This window comes from Magnolia sinica, chromosome 16 (genome assembly GCF_029962835.1).
Source record: "Magnolia sinica isolate HGM2019 chromosome 16, MsV1, whole genome shotgun sequence".
NCBI lineage: Eukaryota > Viridiplantae > Streptophyta > Magnoliopsida > Magnoliales > Magnoliaceae > Magnolia > Magnolia sinica.
In genome coordinates, this window is record NC_080588.1 from 61,181,202 (window position 1) to 61,201,180 (window position 19,979).

Below are 19,979 nucleotides of genomic sequence, written 5' to 3' on the forward strand. Positions count from 1 at the left end.
CAAATCTCAAGTGGACAACACCAAAGTAAATAGTTGATCAACTTGATTAGACTTACTTATATGCCAAGTATTCATTTTTCTTACTTATACGCTACGTGGTTAATTCCTAAGGGTCTGGGTATCATCCGCCACACTCAACCAGAGTATCAAAGTTTTTCTCCTCAGATATACATGCCCAAAGGCCACAGAGTGAGAGAGAGAGAGAGAGAGAGAGAGGAAATGGCTTCTCAGTGGAAGGCGCACGCGGCGATGGCGTTCGTGCAGTTCTGCTTCGGCGGATATCACGTGATAACGAAGGTTGCCCTTAACGTGGGCATGAGTAACATCGTCTTCTGCGTCCTTCGCAACGCACTAGCTCTCTTCATCCTCGCCCCCATCGCCTTCTTCAGAGAAAGGTCAGTGCTCTCGTCTCTTCCCCTGCCTCCATCTATCCTTACATACTGACCGTACAAATCGTGAGTCACGCTGTGGATGGAGCGTATTCTGGAGATAACACTTAATGGATGATCAGGACCGTCCAATTGGTGACCTTCTAATGGACGGTTAGAAAGAAACTAATGAGTGGTCTGTTCAACGGATGGTATCACATGGTTGTGATCGTTCAATTGGGTTTTCTGAATATGCTCTATCTGTAATGGATCTGACAATTTGGACGGTCTGGATTGATTTACTTGTAGGCAGGTGTATGGTAGATGAGTCACCACCATTCAAGAGGACTCGGAATGCTTAATGTAGCACACAGCACGTATGTGTTTTATCCACGCCGTCCATCCATTTTTCCAGCTCATTTTAGGGTATGAGCCCAAAAATGAGCTAGATCTAAATCCTAGGTGGACCACACAGCCTACAAGGAAATCAATCCAGACTTTCCACATTGTCGGATCCATTACAGAGAGAGCATATTCAAAAAACCCAATTGAATGATCATAACCATGCCATATCATCCGTTGAACATGGACCACTGACTAGTCTCTTTCTAATCGCCCATTCGAATGTCACCAATTGGACGGTCCTGATCATCCAAGAATTGTTAAAATCACCTTTTTATGCCAATGCGTTGCTTGTGTAGGAAATCCGATCCATGTAAAAGGTTTATCCCACCATAAAGATCACCTGGACTGAAGACCAGGCCGATCCACTAGTCAGGCAGGCCACACCGATAAAATCGATGGTGTGTCCCACCTACTCTGTCGATCGGCGTGATTTTCGAAACTGATGATCTTGGTGGTAAGTTCCACTTTTTACATGGCTCGGATCTCCTGCCGAAGGTATGCTTTGTCTGGAAATATGGACCGTATTAAGTTAGCATGCAGCCGGATGCAGGGGATCCGTTTCCTTGGTAGAGTAGCCCGGAATTTACGGGAACGGATTAGGTCATGCAGGCGGCGGATTAGGTGCGCACCAGGCCTCACCCAAAGATGGTGTGGCCCTTACTGTGGGGCCCACCTTGATGTATGTATTCTATATCCATGGCATCCATCCATTTTGCCCGATCGTTTTAGGGCATGAGCCCAAAAATGAAGAAGATCCAAATCTCAGGCAAACCACACTATAAGAAACAATAGTGATTGAATGAATCACGCCCTACCATTAACCATTAAAAACTTTCCAGGGCCCACCGTAATGTTTTGGTAACGGTTATTTGCCATCCAACATGTTGATAAGATAAGTAAAGTTGGATGAAGAGAAAACAAAAAAATAATAATAATAACAAAAACAAAAACAACGAATACCAGCTAAATACAAGACTTTTATAGCTCACTAATTATGTTAGATGAAGAGGGAAAAAACACAAAAAAAAACAAACAGCAGCTAGATTCAAAACTTTTATGGCTCATTAATGGTCAATCACCACCATTCCTGTGATATGGTCCACCTGAGAATTAGATGTGCTTCATTTTTCTGCTCATGCCCTAGCATGATTTGCTAGACAAAGTGGATATAAAATAAGAATCCAGATCATCTGTTTGCTACAGGTAGAAAAATCCTGCCTTTTGCAATATAAGTGGACCACATCAATGGAATATTGCTGACATGGACGTGGACAATTCAAGACGCAAGAAAGTTAGATTTTTCTGCTTGTCACAAGCAGATGATCTGGATTGATAAAATACATACATCAAAGTGGGCCCCATGGTAAGGGCCGCCCAACGGTTGAGACCCTTTCGTGGAAGAATCATGTGAACTTTCATACAGAGTACTTTGGTTTTAGCTGTAACACATGACAAAAGGTTTCTGGGAAGTAGATTGTGTGGTGTATCACACACCACTGACCACGATAGTATGTGTATGTGGGCGTGTGAAGAGGAGTGCACTAGGTGGCCGAGCCTTAGGATTTAAGGACTGGAGAGGATATCAAAGTTCAATGGCCCCACAGTTTTGTATTTATTATATTCAAAATGACCATCCATTTGGTGAAATTATTTTAGAGTGTAAGCTCAAAAATGTTTCATATCCAAAGATTAAGTAGGGAACAATAATTCTCATCGTGAAAATATTGGTAGGGCTCACCATTATGTTTATTTTCTATCCAATCTGTTCATTAGGTCACACAAACCTGGATAAAGGGAAAAGTGTTGAAATTTGGTTTTTGAAAATAATTGAAATTTTTGAAATTTTTATTTTTCAAGTTGAAAAGTGCAGTTTTTACTTTTGTCCCACATCGAAAATGAAAAAAAAAATAAAAAAATCATGATTTATACATGAAAGTGTATGTAATATTTTTATTTGGATTGTCAAAAACGGCTCAAATTATTGATCAACAGGTAGAAACTTTTTTCAAATATTCTTAACCATTAATTGCCACCTAGCAATGGTTCACTTCTTAGTGCCCATATAAATTAAACCATTCCAGTCCCGATCTCAATCAACCTAAAAAGATATCTCCTCATCCATACTACAAATACATCCATTGTTTGAGTCTGCCAAACTTCTATGACTCCTAGGAATGTGGTTCACTTGAGCTTTTGATCTATCTTATATTTTTTGCACAAACCTTATAATGATCTAGCCAAATGGACGGACAATTTGGATGTAACATATATCTCATGGTGAGCCCATATAACTTAGTGACGTAAACACACCATAGATGTCAGCTGTGTGTGGTACACCTAGAGTTTGGAGTACAGATCTGACTTATCCAAATTGAGAAGAGGCCAATTCCAGCAGTAGGAAGCGAGGTGGGGCCCACTTCGATGTTCACTTCTTAGTGCCCATATAAACTAAACCATTCCAGTCCCAATCTCAATCAACCTAAAAAGATATCTCCTCATCCATACTACAAATACATCCATTGTTTGAGTCTGCCAAACTTTTATGACTCCTAGGAATGTGGTTCACTTGAGCTTTTGATCTATTTTACATTTTTTGCACAAGTCTTATAATGATCTAGCCAAATGGACGGACAATTTGAATATAACCTATATCTCATGGTGAGCCCATATAACTTAGTGACGTAAACACACCATAGATGTCAGCTGTGTGTGGCACACCTAGAGCTTGGAGTACAGATCCGACTTCTCTAAATTGAGAAGAGGCCAATTCCAGCAGTAGGAAGCGAGGTGGGGCCCACTTTGATGTTTGCGAAAAATCCATCTCATCCATCTATTTTATGCAAGCTCATTTTAATACATGCAACAAAAACTGAGCTGCATTCAAGACTTAACTGAGCTACACGAGAGGAAACAACGGAGATTGAGTAAACATCTTTTAAGCATTCATATAGCCACAAAAATTTTGTATGAGGCTAAGTTTTTTGTGTTTTCACATACGTCGGAATGACCTTATAAACAGTTTAGATGGCATGTAAATGTCAAGGTAGAACCCTGAAAGGTTTCAACAGTAGGCACTTTCAATACACACACTCCATGTTAGCCACCTCCGCTGGGGATCGATGCCAAGACCTCAAGTGTTGAAACCAGTATCTCAGTCTGCAACAGTAGGCACTTATTTACCCATCTTTCCCTCCCCTGTAGCTACTCGAGTATTGTACTGGATCTATGCCTATTTTAAGTAAGCCTCACCTAGGCATCACTGCTTTGTCATTGGTTTGGTTTTTTTTTTTTTTTTCAATTAACAGGTGAGTCGGTTGATTTACCTTTTCATCTTTTTGTTGGATTTGGTTGGACTGGGGGCATTTTCTGCAAGAGGCTTTGGCAGGAAGCTAAATGGCTCCCTTGTGATGTCTGAGCTAACATGATAGGATTTGACTGGTTGATATGTTGCTGTCAGAAAATGAAGTCTCATGTAGAAAATTCTTCGCACATTTGTCGTGTATGACAGATGTATGTGGCTCAATCAAATCATATCCTGTCAGATTATCATGGCATAATTGCAGATCTCGTCAGCTAAATTCGCTGCCATTATTAGAGATGGGACCACTCAAAGTAGTTTACCAGCGTTGGATATTTAACAGACCCACTATTTATAGGATACCTTAAAAAAATCTTACCAATCGGATGATCAGAACCGTCCAATCAAATCAAAAATGAATGGACAAGATTGTCCCTTCTAGTTTCTTTGGTTTTCGTACAGCAGTGGAAGAAGAATGGACTGGACCTAATGGACGGTCCACATGAGCGATTCAGTTACCAGCGAATCCACGTGCAACTAAATGATCCACATTCATCATGCTGTGACCGTGGGGCCTTTCCTGTGGTGTGGTCCACCTGAGATTTGGATCTACTTCATTTTTTGGATCATGAGCTAAAATGATCTGTCAAAACTAATGGACAGCATGGATTTAAGGCATATGCATCAAGGTGGGCCACACGGTAAGGAATCCACCCACCATGGTGGATCCCGGGATCCACCAAAGCCCTGCCATTCTCAACCAGGCCGTTTGGCTGGTGACAGCTAGGCGTTGTCAAAGCTGTGGGCTCACCACGATGTATTTATTTTATCCACACCGTCCATCCATTTTGTCAGCTAATTTGATGGCATGAGGCAAAAAATGAGGTAGATCCAAATCTGAAGTGGGCCACACCACGAGAACACAGTAGGAATAATCTCATCCATTCCTAAGCCACTATTAAGTTTATTGGTCACGCAGACCTGGATGAAGGAAAAACACAAATACTGATTTTTGATCCAAAACTTCTGTGGCCCCTAAGAAGTTTTCTGTGGTGTGGCCCACTTGAGCTTTCGATCTGTATCGTTTTGTGGATTATGTCCTCAATTGAGCTGGAAAAATGTATGGACGGTGTGGATAAATTATATACATCAGATCCACATAGTTTTGACATCAACCAGCTCCAGCTAGCTGGCTGATGTCGGGAGTCACCAGCCAAACCGCGTCTCGTCTCTTCCAAGGAATCATGTGAGACTCCACGGGAGCATTCGCACAGTGTACCTTTGTTTCAGTTCTGACACGTGTGGCCTAAGGTTTTTGTGATCCAGACCGTTACTCTGTTGTGTCTCACGTGGATGGTCTACGCCTTAAATCTATTCCGGACGGGATGGTCTCTAACTTTTCTTGTTGTGGCCTAGAGATAAACGGTTGAGAATATGAATAAGACTTCCCATCTAAGAGATTTGTGACAAATACTCCATTTATGGTGGAAAGCAACAGACCCTAAACGATCTGTTGACCCAACTTCTCATTATTTTTATTTTTTACACACGCACGCACACCCCCGTATTGAGAATATGAATGAGACTACATTGAAATGAAAAATTCTCTAAGATAGGTCGCTGAGATCTTCCCATCTAAGAGATTTGTGACAGATACTCCATCTATGGTGGAAAGCAACAGACCCTAAACGATCTGTTGACCCAACTTCTCATAATTTTTTTTATTTTTTATTTACACACGCGCAAACACCCCACACACTCACGCCGTGGTGGGATTTCACCACCTATGGATACTCCACCCCTTGACCGGGTGTTGAAACTCCTGAGAGTCTACCACCGGATCAAGAGTAAGGATCCAACCCAACTTCTCATAATTGAGTACAAGTGTACATTGGGCAAAGATGGATCATTTTCCTCTCTCTTGATAATTGGTTTGATTGATTTTTATTTTTATTTTTTTAGTTCATCTAAAAGGTTAATTAAGTACTATATCGAACAACTTTCAAACATGCTTTACATACACATAGGGGTGTACAACAACCGAGCTAGCTCAGTTAGCTCGCTCGATTCAACTCAGTTCGAAGTTAAGTTCGAGCCGAGTCAAGCTGATTTTTTTAGCTTGAAAATGAGTTCGAACTGGCCCCAACTCGACTCAACTCGAATCGAATCCAACTCGGATTGAACCACTTCAATGACTTGGTTACTTTGCTATTGATGTTGCTCACCAAGTATTTGAAGAAATGTCTTAACAAAGTGTGGTTGGTGGCAAAGAAGGTATGTACATAAAACAAATACCCTTTTTTTTTCTTAGTTTTTATGTTGCTTAGAATGTGTTTGATAAAATACCTATAAAATCATTGCTTCTGTATGTTACATACTGTAGGATTTTGACGTTGCAGTCTAGATGTTTGTGAAAATGCCTCAATGGCGAACTCGGCTCGATCTTATCTTAAACTCGGCCCAAGCTAGCTCGAGCTGACCAGTCAGGCGCAAAGACCGAGCCGAGCCGAGCCGAGCTCGAGCTAAGGTCAGCTAATGGCTAAGCCAAGTCAAGCTAAGGCCAGCTCCACTCGATGTACACCCCTACATATACACCACATATCCTAGGGACCAAATCTTCACTTTGGGTGTGATCTCTCAAGTGACCCAATGTGGCTAGATTTGATTGGACCACTTCTTACTACTCATCTCTATCGAGAGCGGATTAGTTGTTACCAGGTTAACACCTTAGTGAGGGTTACCCATACCATGTGGGGCTCATTTTGATGAATTTGTTGTATATCCATATTTACTATTCATTTCTTTAGCTCATTTTAAGACGTTATACCAAAACTTAAGCATATCCAAATCTCTTATGGATCACAACATTAGAAAAAATGGTAAGTGGCCATTAAAATCTTTTTATAGCTCATAAAAGATTTTGATAAGTTGATCTTTGTATTTTTCTCTTCATCCTAGTCTTGTTGACCTTGTTAATGAGTAAGATAGCAAATAAACATTATGGACCTACTTACAATGCCCCCTAGGTAACTTTTAATGGTGGGCATTCAATCATCACTATCTCCATTTGTGTGATCCACCTAAGATTTAGATCTCCTTAATTTTTTTTTGGACCACGACAAAAAATGTGCTTGATAAAATGGAAGGACAAGGTGGATATACAACACATCATCAACGTGGGCCCTTACTCTTACTCCAATGGTAGACTCTCAGGTGTTTCAACACCGGGTTGAGGGTTCGACTACCCATAGGTGGTGAAATCCCACCATGGCGTGAATGTATGGTGGTGTGTGTGCATGTGTAAAAAAATAAAAAATAATTTAAAAATAATAATAATAATAATAAATGGGGTACTAAGGTGTTACCTAAATAACACCTAATCCACTTTCTTCTCCCTAACAGGGGCATATGACTCAATTAAATCCTACTCTGAATCCATGCATATGACTCAATTAAATCCTACTCTGAATCCATAATATTATCATGGTGTTTTTTATGATTCAGTTTACCTAGCAATCTATGAAGTGACACATTTAAGACAGTGACTATGATTAGCTTTCTTGGTGGACATGAATTGTCGTGTGACCATGTTACTAAGGATATCTTTTATTTGCCTAACTTTGGAGGGTTTTGTTAGTCACAGCTGCCATTAAAAAAAAAAAAAATAAATTTAATTCATGCAAGGCATGTTTTAAAGTTGATTTAGCTAAAATATGTTTGAAAGTTATTGGGTGGAATACATATTTAACTAAATCTTCTTTTTTTAAAGTAGGACATTGTAATCTAATCACGTTATGTCACTGGGTCATTAACACTATACTTACTTCTCTTGTTCACTTATGCCAATGGCATGAACATATGGTAAAAAAGCTTGGTTGAATATTCAATAGAGGGCCATGTAAAATCTCATAAAATTTAATACATTCACATGGTGTGGCCCACCTGAGTTTTGGAATGGCCTGCTTTTGGCGTGTCTCTTAATCCTAGTGGAGCACACCTGATGAACCGGTCGGATGGCATATAAACAACATGGTGGACCCCACATTCCATCTGAAAGTTTCTATGGTGGGCATCATCCTCCTCAATGTCTATCTGGTTGTTCCCTTTGTTATCATTAGCTTGATTGTGTATCAAGCTGTAGTTTAGAATCTACGCCTAAAATGTGGGGGCAAATCTAATGGACGGCTTAGATGGCACTCAAACATCACGTGGCCCGACACATCTCGATCATTCACCATGGAAACCTTCCCATGCACGTAATTGCATTTGGAATGTGGAGAATCTGAATCACTGATCTGCACTGCCCATTTGCCCAGACCCACTATTTATAGCATACATTAAAAAAATCTTACCAATCGGATGATCAAAACCATCCAATCAATGCAAAAATGAATGGACAAGATCGTCTCATCTAGTTTCTTTTATTTTTGTAAGGCAGTGGAAACTGTATGGACCGGACCTAATGGACGGTCCAGATAGGCGATTCAGTTACCAACGAATCCACATGCAACTAGGCGCATGGGAAGGTTTCCATACACTTGTCCACTGGATAATTTGAATTTCTCCACGTCATAAAACGGGATAATCCTTCTTTGTAGCAGAACGATACGCCCTCCGCTATCTCGCCGCCAGCTCGTGTGGTTCATCTTCCTGGGGTTCACCGGGTAAGGTTTACCTGGCCCACCTTGAACCTATTCTTTGCACCGTTTACAATTTGATCTGGACCGTTCATCCTTCAGGACCCATCATATATGTTCATGGTCCAGAAATTGGGCTGGTTAGGTCGTCCGAACGGTTCCTTTCGATGGAAAAGTGAAATTAAGCGCTGTCCTGATTGAATAATCAGGACCGTTGGATCGACTTGATTTTTGGATCCAGGAACATGTATAGCAGGGCCCACTAGATGATCCGTCTGGATTGTACTAATTTTTTGAATTATTGAACAGGATATATGCGAACCAGCTTTTATTTCTTATTGGCCTTAGCTACACAAATCCATCATATGCTGCAGCCGTACAGCCAGCTATTCCAGTCTTCACCTTTCTATTGGCTGCAATAATGGGGTGAGGCCCACCATCTATTCACCTTTCTGACCGTTCGATGGAAATCATTATTATTAGAGGATTTATTTGAAGCCTTGGAAAATTATGATGATCCATGTGCTTGCAAATACCTCTTGTGAATGTGACATGCACTTTGATCTAAACCATCCAAATCGCAGGCCCAACAGTGGATGGGCCATGGTTCAAAAACAGACTAATTAATCCAAGTATCATTTAATTAATTAATCAATACTATTTAGAATAATTTAGGTTTTGGGTTTTGGAAAAGATTATATTTGAACCATTGTTATGTGAAAATCCACTTGTAATTTTTGTACCTAACTTAGACCTGACCATGCGAGCTATCTTGCACCCCTGAACCCTAAACCTCAAACCCAATGACCCATTAAAGGGCCACCTTTTTTTTTTTTTTTTTCGGCCCCTACCTGGACCTGACCTGAAATTTAATTGGTAAGGGATGGGGTCCATTATAAATTTGATCTGGGCCTGGGGCTAAACAAGATGTGCTCGTCGACGTACATGGGACCTCCCAAAATCAACCCGATTGTACCAGACTTAGACCCAATTTCTAAATGGGTCCCATCCTGACTATTCTAATATGGACCCCACCCAACCCAAGTTGTGATTTGAACCTGAGAAAAATAGTTAATTAATACAAGTATCATTTGGTTAATTAATCAATACTATCTAGAATTGTTTTGGTTTTGAGTTTTGGGTTTTGGAAAAGATTGCATTTGGACCATTATTACGCTGAAAATCCGCTTAGCAATTATTGTACTTAACCCAGACCTAGTGATGCGAGCCATCTTGCACTCCTAAACCCTAAACCCAATGACCCATTATATATATATATATATATATATGTGTGTGTGTGTGTGTGTGTGTGGGAAATGGTTCTATACGGTCAACCTCATGGTAACTTACCATGAGGTCGAGCTGTGTGGACCCCACCATTATGTGTGTCAAACATCAACACCATGCATTTGATGGGTTCCCTTTAAATTATGATATATCCAACAAAGCAGCCGTATACGGAGCTCAGGTGGGCCATACTATCAAGTAGGCCATACCATCTAAAATCACGTGAAGACATGCCTAAAACATATAAAAGGAATTGGTAGGGCCCACCTGAAATTTGGATGAGTCTGAAACTTGGTCTGACCCCTCATTAAGTGGAACACACATAATGGATGGGCTAGATTTGTGAACCACATCTCAGTGGGCCAACAAATGGTTATGGATTTTTTAATGGGAGGGTAACCCTTCTCAACTTTTGTATGTGGTGTGGCCCACGCAAGTCATGGATTGACTTGATTTTCATGCCCTAGGCTCACAATGAAATGGTGCATCTGACTGAAGGGGTAGATGTTCAACACGCATCACAGTGGGACCCACACAGCTCGACCTCATGGGAACCCATGAGGTCGACCGCCTAGAACATATATATATATATATATATATATATATATATATATATATATATATATATATATATATATATATATTTGGCCCTACTTGGACCTGACTGGAATTTTAATTGGTGAGGGATGGATCCATTGGAAAACTGATCTGGGCTGGGCCTGAATTTCAGTCCTATAGATAAACAAGCTGGGCCCATGTTTACCAGACTCCCCATCGCCACCCTACTCCGGTAGCCACCATTTGGATAATTAGGATCCACTTAAGGTGAAAGTATATGATAATGATCAATCTCAGCGGGCCCACAATTTGGATGGTTTAGATTGAGATACACTTGCATCATGTCATCTGCAATGTCTGCCCGTATGTGTCCGCGTCCACTCCGGAATCTGTCTAAGGCTTTTTCTTTATTTTTTTTTCATCAATGCAGCACTGAACAAGTGCATTTGCTCCGAACAGAAGGGCAGGCGAAGGTGGCCGGCATAGTGGTCTGTGTCGCCGGAGCCATATTGATGGTTTTGTACAAAGGCCCATCTGTGCTTGGGATGAGTTTCATGGGCCATGATCTTCAAAGAGAGCTCTACGTCAAGTTCCAATCAGATTCAGATGGATGGTTAGGATTTGATTTGCTGAAGTTTGGGCTCACACGTTGGCACATTGGCGTGTTGTGCTTGATAGCGAACTGTATGTGCATGGCAACTTACCTTGCTACACAGGTATTGGACTTTATTTACTTGGATTGGGCTGGGCTTGGGCTTGGGTCTTAGCTCATGGGCTGGCTATTGACGTGTTTCGCCCCGTCATGGCTGCAACTAGAGCTGGGCATCGAGTCGAGGTGGACCGAGTTAGGGATGACTCAACTCGATCCAGTTTTGAAATAGGCCTTAACTGAACTTGACTCGACTCGATACCGAGCCTAGCATGCCTAAACCGATCTGAATCCGGGTCTAGCTTGGACTAATTCGAACCGAGTCCGACCCAGTAAAAAGTACTAAGTTGCACCGATTCGGATCCCATTCGGATTGAGAGATGAGGGAGGGAGGGAGGGATGGAGTGTAGAGGAGAGAGAGAGAGAGAGAGAGAGAGAGAGAGAGAGAGGGTGGTGGTGACGGTGGTGGGCTTGAAGAGGAGAGTGGGACGAGTGGAGAGAGAGAGAGAGAGAGAGAGAGAGAGAGAGAGAGGATGATGGAGGTGGGTAGTTGCCGGGATTGGAAGAGAGTTTGGGATCGAATCAGGGTTTTTTATTTTATATATACCCAAATCTGAGTCGAGTCGGTTTTGAATTGAGTCGAGTCTAACCAGATCGAGTTTCGAGTCGAGTTGGATCGAGTTATTGGGTAACTTGAGCTCGACTCGGTTTGAGTTCGGATTGTGAGAAGCCTACTCGGTTCAGACCGACTCACCCATTCGGTTCAGGTCGAGTCGGATGAGTCGAGTTGTCCCCTACCTAGCTCTAGTTGCAACCAACAAATGTGTTATTTTAGATGAGTTCTTCTAAGTGGGCCCCATCATGAAAAATGCCTTTGCAATCCCAAGGGGCTGGGCTGATTAGTTCTTAAATGAATCGCAGCCATCCGTTGTAATTATAAGGGCTTAAATTTTAAGCCCAGTTGGCCTTTGGGCCTAATGTTCCAGCCCAAGCCCGCCCGAAGTGGGCCACGCCAGTCCATGTGGGATCATTCATTTACTTGTGGGCACACGTGCCAACCGAGTGATGTTTGAGGCGTTCATCAGGTAGGGCAATCTGTGTGTGGCCCACCCAAGAAATTGGAGTGGACCACACTTGTATGGGAAATATTGATTATTTAGAGAGGAATTGACTATAGGTCCATGCTCAATGTGAATTTTAGGCCAGCACATATATGCAGTGGAGCCCACTAGATGAAAGGCCCAGATCATGCACACGTGTGGGAAAAGCCCTTGCAATTTTGTTTTGAAATAAGAGCATACAACTGCAGCTGGTCATTGTAATGAGTTTACCCTCTGATAGAGAGACACACATAGCCATCACCTGCATACATGTACCATGATCATAACCGTCCAAATTATAGGCCTACATAGATGGGTCACAATCGAAGAACGTATATGATATCTAATGCGTTGAAATGAAAATCCAACGGTCCAGATTGAACAAAAAGAAGTTCGTTAATCGGAGTTAAGGGTGGTCCAACTAATCTGCATTTGGGGTTACTTCAAATCTCCAACAGGCCCCACAATTTAGACGGTTTGGATTGAGGTACTCATGACTCATGATCCATGCATCCAGTTGCAGGTTCTGTGCTCTCAGGGTGTGATCTAAATCAGAGTATAGACTCAAATGGAACTACTTGGTTTCAGTTCACCCCAAAGTGTACGGATCATGCACGGATCCAATCTAGGCACGGATCCAATCTAGGCCGTCTATCTGATGAGTCCCTAAGTGTACAGATCTTACAAATCTTTGGGCCTATTGGATGGGCTTGTGGGCCGGACTTGGACTGTATGGCCCGATCATGCCAGGCTAGGCTCAAGTCATTTAGTCTGCCCCAGCCTGGCCTATGTGCCCCATCCTACTAATAAGCCATTTAGAATTCTTGATTAGGCAACATATGCATCTTGTCCGTTGATTTCATTCCTCTAAATGTTTGTCTTTGTGCATGTGTGGCCCACTTGATCAACGGATGCGTTAGGAGCGTTCGCATGAGAAATAATGATCAGATCAACTTTTGGGCCAGGTCGTCCGTCGGACCCAACCTGTTCTTTCTGAGCCCAGGTTTGGGCCTGCCGTGCTAGGCCCATGCCTGACTGGGGCCTTGGGCCTTACAATGTAGCCCTGCCGGTGATCTGTGGGCCCCAGTGTAGGCGATGCCCCAACATTCCCACCATTGATATGAAATTTTCTCTTCAATCGTCATGAAAATCTCACCGTTCATCCAGTTATTTAGTTAAATTAGTGATTTATTTAAACTAATAGCCTATTAGCATGGTGAATTAGTGCACTATGTCACATATAATTCAATGTGGACATATGGCCCACTTGGTGAACCGGCCCAATTTTCATGCCAGGTGATCCTAATGCATGGCCATGATCATCTACACGTGACAGGATGGCGCACGTGCTCGGAGTCAGCATTAATATAGCATACACCAGGATGTATGTGATTAATCTTATTATTATTATTATTATTATATTTTTTAATCGCAGTCTCGGCTCTTGACGTGGTATCCCGCCGGTTTGTCGGTGACGGCATACTCATATTTTTTCGGCGCTTTCTTAATGGCATTGACGGGATTATTAGCGACTAATCTCCATAAAGATTGGACCTTGACGAATTCCGAGATAATCGCGGTTTTATATGCTGTAAGTTCTTAATTATTGTTTTACATTATCAAATTTCAAATCCATGTATTTAAAGTTAGACATGAAATGATCCAAATCACCATTTTTAAAGTATTCCGTTGCTATGAATCAATTGCAATCTAACCTCACTTGGTACATTTATGCTTTATTGAATTGAATTATTATAATTTGATTCGTTCAAACATGGCCTTAAACTAACAATTTGATTCAACATGGACCATCGTATTTATGGTTCTGATCATCCAACCATGTGTCACCCCATTATGCCAATGCGAGCTCTATATGGTATTTATAGAAGAAGAGCCCGGATACAACCAAAGCTTTAAGCTAGCCATTGTTTGCTGGCGTGGGACTTTTTCAACTCTACTAATGTAGGACGACTGGTAGGGCTCTGAGTGGAGTAGGTCATATCTGAGATCCGATTCACTCTAAACGTGTATAATATGGAGTTGGATTTTAAAATAGGTTCGATTAATTAAATAGACCGGATTCAGGTTCACAAAAATAAATCTGAATCATATTCGGATCTGGATCTAATTGTGAGATCCGATCGGATCCCTACTATTACATGCTTCAAGTCGTCAACCATTTCAACTTCCACATTAGTAAGTTATGTGTGGTTGTTTAACTTCTGCTATTCGAACTTCAATACACTTGCTTGATTCAAATTGAAAATATTTAAATTATACTTTTTTATTGCTAAATTAAATATATTATCTTTTGTGTGTGTGTGTGTGTGTGTGTGTGTGTGTGTATTAGATTTGTGATGTAGTGGATTCAGACTCAAATTTGATCTGAATTCAACAGCTATATGAATTTTTGGATTGGAAATAGATCTAGCTATTTATAAGGGGATCAAATATGGATATCACTTTTGGATCCGAGTCATATTAGAATCTGGATCCGAATTTGACTACAAATTTTCAAACTTGGAGCTAGATCCAACTGGATCTGATCCAAATCCTACCCATTCAGAGCCCTAGTGACTAGGCCAAGCCGAGTAAAAAAGGCTTTGATGACTCGATGGTGAATATTAGGAAAAGGAGACCCAGGGGAAGAGGTGGCAGCACTTGGCCAATCCTATACATGTGCAATGTACATTTATGTGAGTTTTAAGTGCATTTAAGTGTGTCTAAGTGTGTCTAAGTATGTCTAAGTGCAGTCTAAGTGTATCTAAGTATACTGCACTTCGACATACTTAGACATACTTACAACTAGTAGTTAGACACACTTCGATGCATTTAAATGTGCTCGAACATGCTTTTATATCAGAGGAAGTGTTGTATTGTAAAAGAACTGAAATGTGTGCTTCTTTTTCTTTTTTAGGGAACTATTTCATCCGCACTAAATTACGGGCTGTTGACATGGTGTAATAAGATCTTGGGGCCTTCTTTGGTCGCATTGTACAACCCGCTTCAACCGCTAACGTCTGCCATTTTATCATTGCTCTTCCTCGGAAGCCCCATTTATCTTGGAAGGTTGTACCTCGTTTGATCTTCAATCTTTTTATTAGTAGATTTTCAATTAGTTTATATAGGCTAAAGGCCAATGGTTCCATGGTTCAATCATTTGATTTGGTGTGCCTCACATCATAGATTCTCATGTTTATCCGTTGTGATTAGGTAGGGATGATTTAAATGAGAAAAAAGGCTATATTGGCCACACTTATATAATGGGCCATACCTCAAAAATCACTCAAATTGAAAAAACCTGGTAATTTCTAACAATGTGATGTTTTTCTTTTGCAAACAGCATTGTTGGTGGACTGCTTATTATTGCTGGGTTGTACTTGGTGACTTGGGCATGCTATAAAGAGAAAAAATCAGCCGGAATTGCTCATGAAAATCAAGAATCCGAACAGCTTCTCTGCGAAGATCCGACATCCATGGAGGCTTCACAACAGAAGGGAAACAAATTCTCCAGGCTCCACTCAACCTAGACCTTAGATCACAATGATATTTTGGCCAGTTTGGCCACATGAATTTGTTGTGTCATATGCATTTGCTAAAAGGGGGTATGATTTTAGCTTTGATTTTAGTATTGATGGTTTCAAAATGGGTTCTTGGCATTTGAGAATTTGGATCGAATTTTTCCAAATTATCTTATTATGGGGATGGAAATTTCCATGTATTTTAAGTGCTAGTGTTGTATCAGGTAACTACCCATAGTTTTTTAATTTTATTTTATTAATTTCCATCATTTGTTTTTTTTTTTCTCTTGTAGGGACAAATCTTGTTCTCCGCAATTCCTAGTTCAGGAATTTCTTGGGAGATTTTTCATGTTTTGAATTTCTCACAGATTTTGAGGTTTTTCTAGGGATATTATCCAAAATATCTTGCTAAAAATTAAATTTTATAAATATTTTATTATAAATTAGTGGATAAATTTAAAATTTTTAATAATATGTATGGAAGGAAATAAAAAATTCAACTCGGTAACACAGGATTTTAGCACTAAATCATGATAATCTATAATAAGATCATGAATAATAAGAAAAGCTAGAAATTTGAAGATTTCATAGTAATTAGTTGATTATTGTTTAAAAAAATATTAATTTTAAAAAACAATAATAATAATAAATTTCATCATACACTATTTGAAAAACATCCATTAGGGGGGTTTCCTATGACATGACTCACTTGAGCATAAAAACAGGATAGATCCAAAATTCAAGTGTGCCATGTCACATGAAATAGGTGGGATTAAAGTCTGTTTCATGTTTATATTCCATCCACAATATTTATAAGGTTATTCCCACCGAGAAAAGGTTCTATTCGGTCGAGCTCATGAGAACCCCCCATGAGGTCGAGTTGTGTGGGCCCCACCATGATGTGTGTCGAACATCTACCCCATCAGTCAGATGCACCATTCCATGGTAGGCCCAAGGATTAAAAATCAAGTCAATCTGTGACCTTTGTGGGCCACACCACATACAAAAGTTGAGAGGGGTTACTCTCCATTAAAACATTCATAATCCCTGGGCCATGTAGGGCCGCGTTAGGGTTTCCTATGACATAACTCGCTTGAGCATAAAAATGAGATAGATCCAAAACTCAAGTGCGCCATGTCACAAGAAATATGTGGGATTAAAGTCTACCATTTAAACCTTCGCATGTTTATATTTCATCCACAATGTTTGTAAGGTTATTCCAGCTGGGAAAAGGTTCTATAGAGCTCATGAGAACCCCCCAAGAGGCCGAGTTGTGTGGGCCCCACCATGATGTGTGTCAAACATATATCCCATCAGTCAAATGCACCATTCCATGGTAGGCCCAGGGATTAAAAATCAAGTCAATCAGTGACTTTTGTGGCCCACACCACATACAAAAGTTGAGAGGGGTTACTCTCCATTAAAGCATTCATAATTATTTTATGGGCCCACCGAGATGTGGTTCACAAATCTAGCCCATCCATTATGTGTGTCCCACTTGTATGAGGGGTCAGACCAAGTTTCAGTCGCATCAAAATTTCAAGTGGGCCCCGCCAAGTGCTTTTATATGTTTTAGGCATGTCTTCACATGATTTTAGATGGTATGGCCCACGAAGTTCCGTATATGGCTGATTTTTGGGATATCCCATAATTTAAAGGGGACCCATCAAATGCACGGTGTTGATGTTCGACACACATCATGGTGGGGCCCACGCAGCTCAACCTCATGGGGAGTTCCCATGAGCTCGACCATATAGAACCTTCTCCGATTCCCACTAACATGAGCAAAGAATGCAAGATTTTGGATATTTCATTTGCTACAAATAGAATTTTTTTATTTTGCCTATATTCTAATTGGTTCATGTCATCAATGATGTTGTCAGCACTACTACATTAAATGCAATGTGATGATGTGGCCCAATCAAATTGCAACAAACGGAAATCTCTTGTTGGTAGCAAGCAAAGCATCTGGATTCAAAACGCAAATATCAAACCAAATTAAAAAAAAACCTTGGTGGCCCCACAAAGGTTTCAAAGGTAAGCATTCAATTCTAATTGTTTCCTTCATAATGACCTAGTTGAGTTTTATATCTAACTCATTTTTAGGATTATGTCTTAACATGAACAATCGGAACCGGTGGAAGCATTGGATGTTACATGGACATCACAGTGGACCCCACAAAGTTTATAGGAAAGTCATAGGTGCATTGGTGTGTGTGTTGTTAATCAAGGAGCGATAAACTTGCATGAGATCCACTTCATCCATTAGGTACCCCACTCGGTGTTTTTATTATTATCCAAAACTTAAGATTAACACTCAGGTGGCCCACCCCAAAAGCCTAAAAATTAGATGTAAAACCAATAAATTCACGCGGTTCGGTCTACTTAAGTTTTGGAACAATCTAACATTTGGTGATTTTTTTTCATCTTAACTAGCCACATCGGATGGATGGATTGTATGGTATATAAACACCAGTGGACTACACATAAAACCAACGGTGTACATGTCCATGGCCATTGTTTCTTAACAAGTGGCCTATAAGAGTCTGCGATTATTATCATTTTTGGGTGTCAAGGTTTCTTAACATGTGGCCTACACAAGTCTGCGATCATTATCTTTTTTGGGTGTCAAGGTGAACTTGAGGTGACTCACCTGATGGACGGGGTGGATCTCATAAAAGGTCCATCGTGGCCTTCATTTAATGGAAGTTGGTCCAAAGAGGTTCAGAGCATGGGAGAACTTGGAAGAGAGCATGAGCACGATTGAAAGGGAGGCTTTTAAGGAAGGTATTCGATATTCCATTGGATTATGATGGTTGATACACAAGCAATATTAAACCATACGCTTTGCCTATGTCACTTCAAATCGAAATTTTATAAATTGTGGAACTCTATCTATTTCAGCCAAAATTCCAAAATAATACTGATTGGACAACTCTAATCTCATTGGAAGGGGCCGGTTTGTCATTGGACGAGTAATTTTTTTTATTTATAGAAAAACCTACTTAATTTAATTGCTGCTAAAAAAATCTAATTGAAGGTAGATTATTAAAACTTGAATATTCAAGGACCTGTTTGATAGCGAGTAATTACTTATAGTTAAAAGAAAATAAGCAATTATTATAAATTACTTTATCTATCTACATACTTCCGTCGTATTTGAACGCCATAATGAGCTTGATTTATTCATGAAAAAATTGTAATGGTTGCTTCATCTTTCTTTTATTTATTTATTTATTTATTTATTTATTTTTGTTCTTATTTTTATGTTACTTTAATGTCAAGTCATGTTCAAAATAAACTAATATGATTGTTTAATTGAAGGTTTTACTATAATTACATTGTAAAAAATAAATTACAAATTATGTGTTTTTTTCCTAATTTGATTTTGTTATGGAAAAAATGTAATAATAGCAATATTACTTTTAACTATAAGGAATTACTCACTATCAAACAAGCTCTAATTTAACAGTGTAGTTTAATGAAAACATTTAAAAGATAGATAAAATAATATAAATTTTATAAGAATCAAGTAGTATTTTGTAAGATTCCCTAAGTATAAAAAAAATAAAATGATATTAACCATGAATGTAATCTCTATTGAAAAATCTTCAGAGTGATAGTGCTCTTAGTTGCTTAGGATACTTAGACAATCATGTCCAATCCAATCCGTTGATATAAGCTGTCAATTGGGTTATAAAAATAAAAAATCATTTCATGGCTACCATCAAACATCGCACTGATATTACAATCTTAACCATATGAATATTAGTAGTAATTAATATTGCAATCAAGATTATTTATACAAAATAGGTGTGATTAACAATTTGCAGCATGTATTTGTTAGGACTCTTCGCTAGTTATTATAAAGGATCATTTTTTTAAGTAATCCTAACCATTCCATCCATGTCTTAGAAAAAAGGATGGTCACCAATAAGATCAAATTAAGGATGGACTGGATGATCCTGTTAGTGTAATATTTGGATGGTCGTGCATAAAATGTGTTATGAGCTTAATGGACAGTTCAAACCAATGATTGAACCATCTAAATGGTCCATTGCAACGTGGAGCACTAAAGCATTTCTTATAACTAATTTATGAAAATTGTGTTGGGAAATCATGTACATTTTTCTTTCCTATGTAAATCAATAAAATT

At 39.8% G+C, this 19,979-nt stretch overlaps 1 protein-coding gene across 3 annotated transcripts; it reads left to right on the top strand.

The window, feature by feature from the left end:
- Positions 1-171: 171 nt before the first annotated feature.
- Positions 172-16,079, top strand: LOC131229013 (WAT1-related protein At5g45370-like). Of its 3 annotated transcripts, none has more exons than XM_058224864.1 (7): positions 172-395; positions 8,670-8,735; positions 9,018-9,134; positions 10,984-11,269; positions 13,738-13,893; positions 15,220-15,371; positions 15,646-16,079. In XM_058224864.1, the coding sequence occupies exons 1-7, from the start codon at positions 172-174 to the stop codon at positions 15,830-15,832; spliced, it is 1,188 nt and encodes a 395-aa protein (XP_058080847.1). In that variant the 3' UTR covers positions 15,833-16,079. The 3 variants fall into 3 exon arrangements, with proteins under 3 accessions (XP_058080847.1, XP_058080849.1, XP_058080848.1); XM_058224865.1 differs by having other exon boundaries at positions 174-395; positions 8,673-8,735; XM_058224866.1 differs by lacking the exons at positions 8,670-8,735; positions 9,018-9,134 and having other exon boundaries at positions 173-395.
- Positions 16,080-19,979: the final 3,900 nt, after the last annotated feature.